The 7,816-nt window shown below is 32.9% G+C and overlaps 1 protein-coding gene across 3 annotated transcripts; it reads left to right on the top strand.

Moving 5' to 3' along the window:
* Positions 1-2,368: 2,368 nt before the first annotated feature.
* Positions 2,369-7,456, top strand: LOC111396369 (probable inactive poly [ADP-ribose] polymerase SRO1). 3 transcript variants are annotated; one of them, XM_023022801.1, is made up of 5 exons: positions 2,369-2,707; positions 3,683-3,828; positions 4,289-5,506; positions 5,745-6,037; positions 6,314-7,456. In XM_023022801.1, exons 3-5 carry the CDS (start codon positions 4,410-4,412, stop codon positions 6,328-6,330), a joined length of 1,407 nt encoding a protein of 468 aa, XP_022878569.1. In that variant the 5' UTR covers positions 2,369-2,707; positions 3,683-3,828; positions 4,289-4,409; the 3' UTR covers positions 6,331-7,456. The 3 variants fall into 3 exon arrangements, with proteins under 3 accessions (XP_022878569.1, XP_022878570.1, XP_022878567.1); XM_023022802.1 differs by lacking the exon at positions 6,314-7,456 and adding an exon at positions 3,028-3,100 and having other exon boundaries at positions 5,745-6,223; XM_023022799.1 differs by lacking the exon at positions 6,314-7,456 and having other exon boundaries at positions 5,745-6,223.
* The last annotated feature ends 360 nt before the right edge of the window (positions 7,457-7,816 follow it).

Consider the following 7,816-nt stretch of genomic DNA (forward strand, 5'->3'; position numbering starts at 1 on the left):
TTTCTCCCCAAACAATGCCTCACCAAGAAATTTCCTTAAGTTTTTTCGTCGTTTGTTGGTTTCGTATTTCTTCAAGATTTGGACGTATTGTCTCATTCTCACCTTTCATCCTATGATACATGCAAAGATTTTGAAATAGATGGACTAATTCAACTCGACCATAGTAAGGCCTCATCCATCTCTCTTATGGACATATGACAGGCAATGAAAAAGCCTATCATGTTTGTATTTAAAAAAAAAAAAAAAAAAAAATTAAATGGTAATGTTAAGAAGAAAAAGGCTTTCGTGCAAAGATCGAAGCGATCGATCATTTTGACACCTCAAATGTGTTTAATTAAGCAATCCTCTCGATTGAAATCCTTTTGCCTGATAGATTTGATTGCATCACTAGTTGATTAAAAAGAAGAAATGCAATCTTAGCCCCCATTACATCTCACCAAATAAAATTAAATTTCTCTCTCCTATTTTTAATCACACAATCTTCAATAAAATAATATTACACATAAAACGAAAATTTTTCATTCTTTTATAATCATCTATTTTTTAAAAAATACTATTCACCCATTATAATCAAAATTAATGGGCCAAACGGGGCTTAATGTAACACGAAGAGATATGATTTTTATATTATTTAGAAGTCAGTATGAGTCTATTGATCAAATGACAACTACTTTGCAAATTATTATTTTTCATGCTACTTGTACAATATATGTTTTTTTATAATTTTGATAGATAACACACACTTGACAATATCATATTCATTTATTTTAAATCAATGATCTAGATTTTGACAATATCAATGTTGTTAATCACAATTGTCGACAACAATTGTACTGTAGGACCAAGTTCATACAATATTAGTGTCAAGAAGCACTAATAAATGATCTTACAAAAAATAAAAGTGCAGACATTAAAAGATTCAACACAAGCTCTTGAGATTCGAGGATCACTTTCATCACCTACATCTCCTGTTGAGCATCCAATAATTTGGATTATACTCAATTGCACTAAATAGCCCAAAATGACAACGAAAAGTTACAAATGTTTAATCAATGCACAAAGTAACACGAAGAGATATGATTTTTATATTATTTAGAAGTCAGTATGAGTCTATTGATCAAATGACAACTACTTTGCAAATTATTATTTTTCATGCTACTTGTACAATATATATTTTTTTATAATTTTGATAGATAACACACACTTGACAATATCACATTCATTTATTTTAAATCAATGATCTAGATTTTGACAATATCAATATTATTAATCACAATTGTCGACAACAATTGTACTGTAGGACCAAGTTCATACAATATTAGTGTCAAGAAGCACTAATAAATGATCTTACAAAAAATAAAAGTGCAGACATTAAAAGATTCAACACAAGCTCTTGAGATTCGAGGATCACTTTCATCACCTACATCTCCTGTTGAGCATCCAATAATTTGGATTATACTCAATTGCACTAAATAGCCCAAAATGACAACGAAAAGTTACAAATGTTTAATCAATGCACAAAGATAAAGTCGGAACACTTATCTCTCAAAATACAATGACCGATCTACAAAAAATCACCAAGAATCTTCTTAAATCCTCCGAAAAATGAAACTTAAAAAAAAAAACCCCTCATATCCTCATAAATATTCACTTAGGATATCACAAATTAGAGGCCAAGTATTACCGATCGTAAATCTCAAATAAAAATTTGAAAGATGAAAGACATAGAAGAAGGAACCCTAATAGTCGACAGAGTTTATCTATAAAACCAAGATCCAGTATCAATCAAACGAAAAAAAATCTTTCAAGTGCTAAGTGGAACGACACAAACAAATAATAGGACCATTTAGAATCCAACAATTGACGGCCAGTCACGTGTCTTAATCCGATTAAAAATGCTTCATTAATAAAGTCACATTTCTCATAATCATGCTTTCTTTGAAAACCATAACTTGAATCTAAAATGTACAAATAGTTTTATTCAATTATTATTAGTCGACTATCTCAAATGGAATTGAAAGAGAGCAAAGTTCGCCCCGGGACATAATCTAGTGGTGGAAAAGACAAGGATAAGGTAGTTTCAGCCTTATTGACAGTTATAGTGTGAGGGTTCGATTCTTAAGATATGAAATTTAATTTTTTGTGGATATCAGTGTAAGGGCAAATTCTTATTCCCTTATTTGTTGGGACACATCCCGCGATTTACCTCACTCACGATACTCCAGGTACGAAACGATGGGACCCTCAAAATTGGGGTTTATCCTTTTTTTTGTCTTTTTTATTGAAAGAGAGCAAAGTTCGTTGAAAGTGAATTATCCCAGCTCGAAATGGATAAAAAGTCATTTCTACCCTTCTAATCCGTCCAACCAAGCACAGCATCTGACCTTAATCTCAGACGACTGCGAGGAGGTTGTCGGTCTATGCCACCCTTCCTCTCACTTTCTCTCTCTAAACTTTTCTTCCTTCTTTCTTTTCCTCCAAGCAAAAAGATTTATACCAAATCAGGTCAGACCCAGAAAAAATATATAATCTAATAAATTATATAAATAAAATCATCAAATAATTCATGAACTCATCAATATCGCCTTACGCCGCTCTTTAACGTCGTCGTTTTCTCAATTATTCACACAAGTCGTTCGTATCCCAAGATTAAAACTTTCAGGTGACAGAATCAAGATCAATCCGTGAAGGGATTTATGTTTATAAGGTAATTTCTTTTTAAATTGTGTTAAGTAATTTTTTATTTTTAATTTTCTAGTGGCGTTTGATTTCTGAGTTATTGTATAGATCCGGGTTTATATTCGTTTCTCCCATGTTTTTTGATGTAAAGCTGTCTTCTTTAAGTTAAATATGAGTTTAAACGCTGAAATTTGATTTAACAATCAAATAACTTAAATATAAAATTTTTTATTTTTTCTAAAACTATTTTTGGTGTTAGGACCATTAATTATTCTACTAGTGGGAAATTATGTGCTTGGAAGACTTGCTTACGAATTTTGGAAATTGATATTTTTTATTTATTTGTAGATCTAGGATGGTTTGACTTTCTTTAGGTGCTTGTTGGGGATGATTTTTTAACTGAGGTCTCGCTTTGAATATGGTAGGTTTTTAATTATTGTGGGTTTTTTTTTTTTTTCTTTTTGTACATCAGAGTTTTTTTTCTTTATGGTTGAAATGAGCAGCTGTCTGTAATTTTTCTCTAGTAAAAGCCTGGATTTGTGAGATTTTTTTATTTTTTATTATTTTTTTTTATAAAATGTTTTACACACTAAAATTTGGCCCGATTTCTCACATCTTATATACTAGTGGGTTTCTCTGTGTGTGTGTGAGTAAGATTAGAGTGTTATGTCCCTCTTAGAAGAAGAATAAGGACATGAACTTTATTTGATATTCAAGTTCCTTTTCTCGTTTTGAGACGAGAGTAACCTCTGCTGAAGTTGAATATTTTGAATTTGTGCTATTCTTCACTCCAGAGTGGAAAATTCCTACCATGTAAGTAAAAACGGATCAGGATTTTGTTTCTTTGTTTTGACGGATTTGTGGACTATTTATTCCGAACACGGGGATCATTTTTTTATGTCTATTTATGTAAGTGTCGTTGCTGTATGTTTATCTCTTTGATTATGTATTTAATTAATTGATTTATCCAAAGTTGACACACTGACAATATTTTCCCTTTTAGAGGATTGTAATTGTACCGGTGCCGTTAGCGGTTAGTTAGTTCGTAGTCACAGAGAGGGAAATAATTAGTCGAATTTACATCACTGTTATGGCGCAAAGGAGCTTGTACAGATATGACCACCATATGACCACCTATTGGAGAATATGGTAAGTAACAATGCAAGTTATTTGCCACACGTGGTTGCTTTTATCTTTTATACTGAAAGTTTGGCGTTTCCTTGTACTTTATCATACAGTTTATACTTAACATTATCACTTAAACCTACTGGATCTATCTTTTCTATAGCTATTTGTGTTTACTTCTTTATCATTTCATTAACTTTCTGAGGCCAATGATCTAATTAGGCTTTTCCGCTTATTAATTGTGAGCATCAACTTCCCCCTTTTCTTTTTTTTTTTGTTGGAAAACCTTAGTTGGAATCGTTTGTCTGATATTTTTTCTACTGTTCGTTCTTCTCCATCTAGTGTCATTAGTTGTCAAGATATGCATCGCTGACAAATGGTCGGAAGATTCACGTTGAAGGAAAATTTGATATACATACGGAAATGATGCTTTTTAGATGCCTTCCAGTAACTAATTTTGTTATTTGATTTTTTGCCTTGACAGGATTTGCAGTTTTCTCTTCATGGAAGTGTTTCCCCGCGATATTTTCTTCAGTGTTTATACTTTACTCCATTAGTTATCCTTTTGAAACCGAGTTTGTAAATATAATTATTCTTGTAGATAGATGGAATCAAAGTCGGTCAATCTGATATTAGGTAATGGTCGTAAGATTGTTGTTGACTCGAAGAAAAATTGGGCACATAGGATTGGATCTAGTGTGCAGTCCAACTCAATTGTTAACAAGCTTGGTAAGAGGAAAAGAACAGATGAATGCCAAACAAAGTGTGACTCACACTTGAAGAAATCTCTACTAAAAAATTACTCAAACTTCATGAAAAGTGGACCGCCAAAATGCCTGCTCTTTTATCAGAATGGCGAATGGAATAGTTTTCCTCAGGATGTTATTGATGCTGTAAAAGAAGATTTTCTGGCAAAGAAGGCTGCAATAGAGGTACAGCTTAGCGATTCTCGTATAATATTAGATATTCTACATATGGTTAAAGTAGATTTGGAAACAGGTTTACAAAAGCCTATTGCATGGATCGATGAAGCCAATAGATGTTTCCTTCCAGAGATATATTCTGCCAATGTTGAAATGCATGATAACTGTTTAACTGAGACTAAAAGAGACGAAGAATTTGTTGGTGACAACCAAAATGGGGCTTTTGAAATAAATTTGCATCTTGACATAGGAGTTAATGGACTGAATAATTGTAATATGGAGGAATGTGTGGAAGAATCTAATGTCCGTGCAAAGAAGGTGAAAATTAACCAAAAACATCTCCAAAATAACTCTGAAGTTTCTGGTGACTACAAAGATAAACAAATATCTGATGCAAAAAGAGGACAGGGTTTTGACGAAAACAAACTGATTGGAGAAGAAATTTCTTCTAAATTCAAACCTGCATTTAAAACTGTTGATTCAGATGCTGTAAGAAGCATGTTTCTCATGGGTATGAGTCCACTTGGAAAAGTGGAAATTGTTGAAATTAGCAAATGCTTTAGTAACATGTTGCAAAACCGTTTGGAAATATTCAAGAAGCAGGTTGAAATCACACAAATGTATCGCGGGAACCCAAATATTCAGTATGCTTGGCTTGCTTCTTCCAAACATACAGTTCCTAGCATTATGATGTACGGGTTTGGGCATGGGGGACCTGAATTTACGACCAAATATGGTCATGGAGCTCACCTTACTGCTGTAAATAGTTCCTATGCCAGGTTTGAATAACATTCTTCTATTTGCATTATGTTCAGGCAAAGTTGTATACTTGTATTTATGGTACATACAAACTTAATAGTTTAGATAATAATAATTCTTGTTGCTGTCGATAATTAATTAGGTGTTTGTTCGTATGCATTGAACTATCATGATAGGAGAGGGCCTACATCTTTCTCCTTTGTTTATATTTGCTATTAGTGTTCTTTCTTGGAAGTATTCATCTTTTGCTTGTATCAGTGCAAGTTATTGTGATGTTGACGAAAATGGAGTGCAACATATGGTGCTTTGTCGCGTCATATTAGGAAATACAGAACTCTTGCTTCCTGGATCTCAACAATGGCATCCCAGTGAAGAAATATATGACAATGGTGTTGATGATTTGAAGAATCCGAGTCATTATATTATTTGGAATATGAATTTGAACACACACATCTATCCAGAATATGTTATTAGCTTCAGGGTACCTCCTGGTGTCAAAGGTATTTCTTGTGTGCCATTATGTTGCTTTCTTCAATTCAATCTCCAAGTACATATGCGTATTAAGTAAGTATTTCGACTAACATTTTCTGTATAGGGTTCATCATATAATGTGACATTTTTGGCATGTTGCTTTTGGTCTTACACTCTTACTTATGTGGATACTGGAGAAACCATTGTTATTTGTCACTTATCAAAAAATAAAAAATAAAAAATAATAAAAAATTGTTATTTGTCCTCCAGTTACATAAATACACTGTTGATATATGACACTTGTCAAATTTATTAGTCAATTTTTATCCCTAAGATAAGATAGATACTCCAAGTACATATGCGTATTAAGTAAGTATTTCGACTAACATTTTCTGTATAGGGTTCATCATATAATGTGACATTTTTGGCATGTTGCTTTTGGTCTTACACTCTTACTTATGTGGATACTGGAGAAACCATTGTTATTTGTCACTTATCAAAAAATAAAAAATAAAAAATAATAAAAAATTGTTATTTGTCCTCCAGTTACATAAATACACTGTTGATATATGACACTTGTCAAATTTATTAGTCAATTTTTATCCCTAAGATAAGATAGATGATAGGTTTTCTTCAGTCACTGGCCATATTGTTTTTCTTCAAACCAATGGCTTCATTTCTAGAACTTCAGAATCAAGGATCTGGATTCTGTTTCAAATGTCATACTACCAGTATGAAAAGGATCATTGCATGTCTTGAAAATATTTTTGACTTATTATATATTTTGAAAAAGGAACCTGAAACATCCATGTAGTGTAAGAGTTGTGTTTTGTGAGGGCCTTTACTTTGCTGGCACTGTTAAAAACAATGCCCTATGACTTAGTTTTTTTGGTGATTACTTAAACCCCCGGCAAAGGGGGAGCCAAAATTGTTCGAAAGAACAACATAGAAGTGAAAATTATAGTACTTCATTGAATTTCAATTTTATTGGACCCACGTCTGGATGTTGTTACAACTGAAATTTATTTTGTATAATTCACAAATTGAAGTGTGAGCTCAATTATAAATTACTGAATTGCCCACACCTCCACTCCTTGTGGTCTCCTCTGGGAATAAAAGGAAAACTGACATCTATGTCCCTACATCTTGTGTTTCCCTGGTGCCCTTCACACGCTGTTAAATTATTATCTTTTTAACTTCTTTAGTAGGGAAGGATGTGTACCTTATACCTGTATTGCTACCATAAAGTACTACGTCAAACATTCGGTACCTGGACAATAGTTAGGACACTTGTCCGGGGTCTTACATTCATTGAGGAGTTTGAATTAACTATTGCATATGTACTTGAATGTGCATTTGAGAGGTGCCAGGGTCTTACATTCATGGAGGAGTTTGAATTAACTATTTGATATGTACTTGAATGTGCATTTTGAGAAGTGTATTACACTGGGACGCCGTTGACCATAAAAATGAACAAAAGGGTTCAAAAATATGAATATTTTTACATGCCTTGTTCAGGGTATGTTAAGGAATCTATGACCAAGGATTCCGTTTCATTTCTCTCTTCTTTGTATTTCGATTATTCTTTGATCCCTCTTCTTTGGCACTACAATAGATCAAGAAAATCACGCGAGATGAGTTTATTAGAAAGTTGAGATTGATAGTAGGGGATCAGCTGTTGAAGTCATCTATAATTGGTCTCCAATCCAAGGTAAGACCTGACACATCCCGACTCTTGAAATTATTTTTAGTTAAATGTTCTTTCTCCCCACCCACAAAAAAAAAAAATTGGAAAAAGTAAAAAATATCAAACTACTTTCCAATTTGGAAATGAAAGGGGTGCAGTCTTGGATGACGGT

This window comes from Olea europaea, chromosome 6 (genome assembly GCF_002742605.1).
Source record: "Olea europaea var. sylvestris chromosome 6, O_europaea_v1, whole genome shotgun sequence".
Classification (NCBI taxonomy): domain Eukaryota; kingdom Viridiplantae; phylum Streptophyta; class Magnoliopsida; order Lamiales; family Oleaceae; genus Olea; species Olea europaea.

What these genes read in the sequence shown, in the direction of transcription:
- LOC111396369 (XM_023022801.1), top strand. Translation starts at nt 4,410, where the DNA reads ATGGAATCAAAGTCGGTCAATCTGATATTAGGTAATGGTCGTAAGATT. An exon ending in GTAAATAGTTCCTATGCCAG is followed by an intron (nt 5,507 to 5,744) that starts GTTTGAATAACA and finishes TGCTTGTATCAG; the next exon opens with TGCAAGTTATTGTGATGTTG.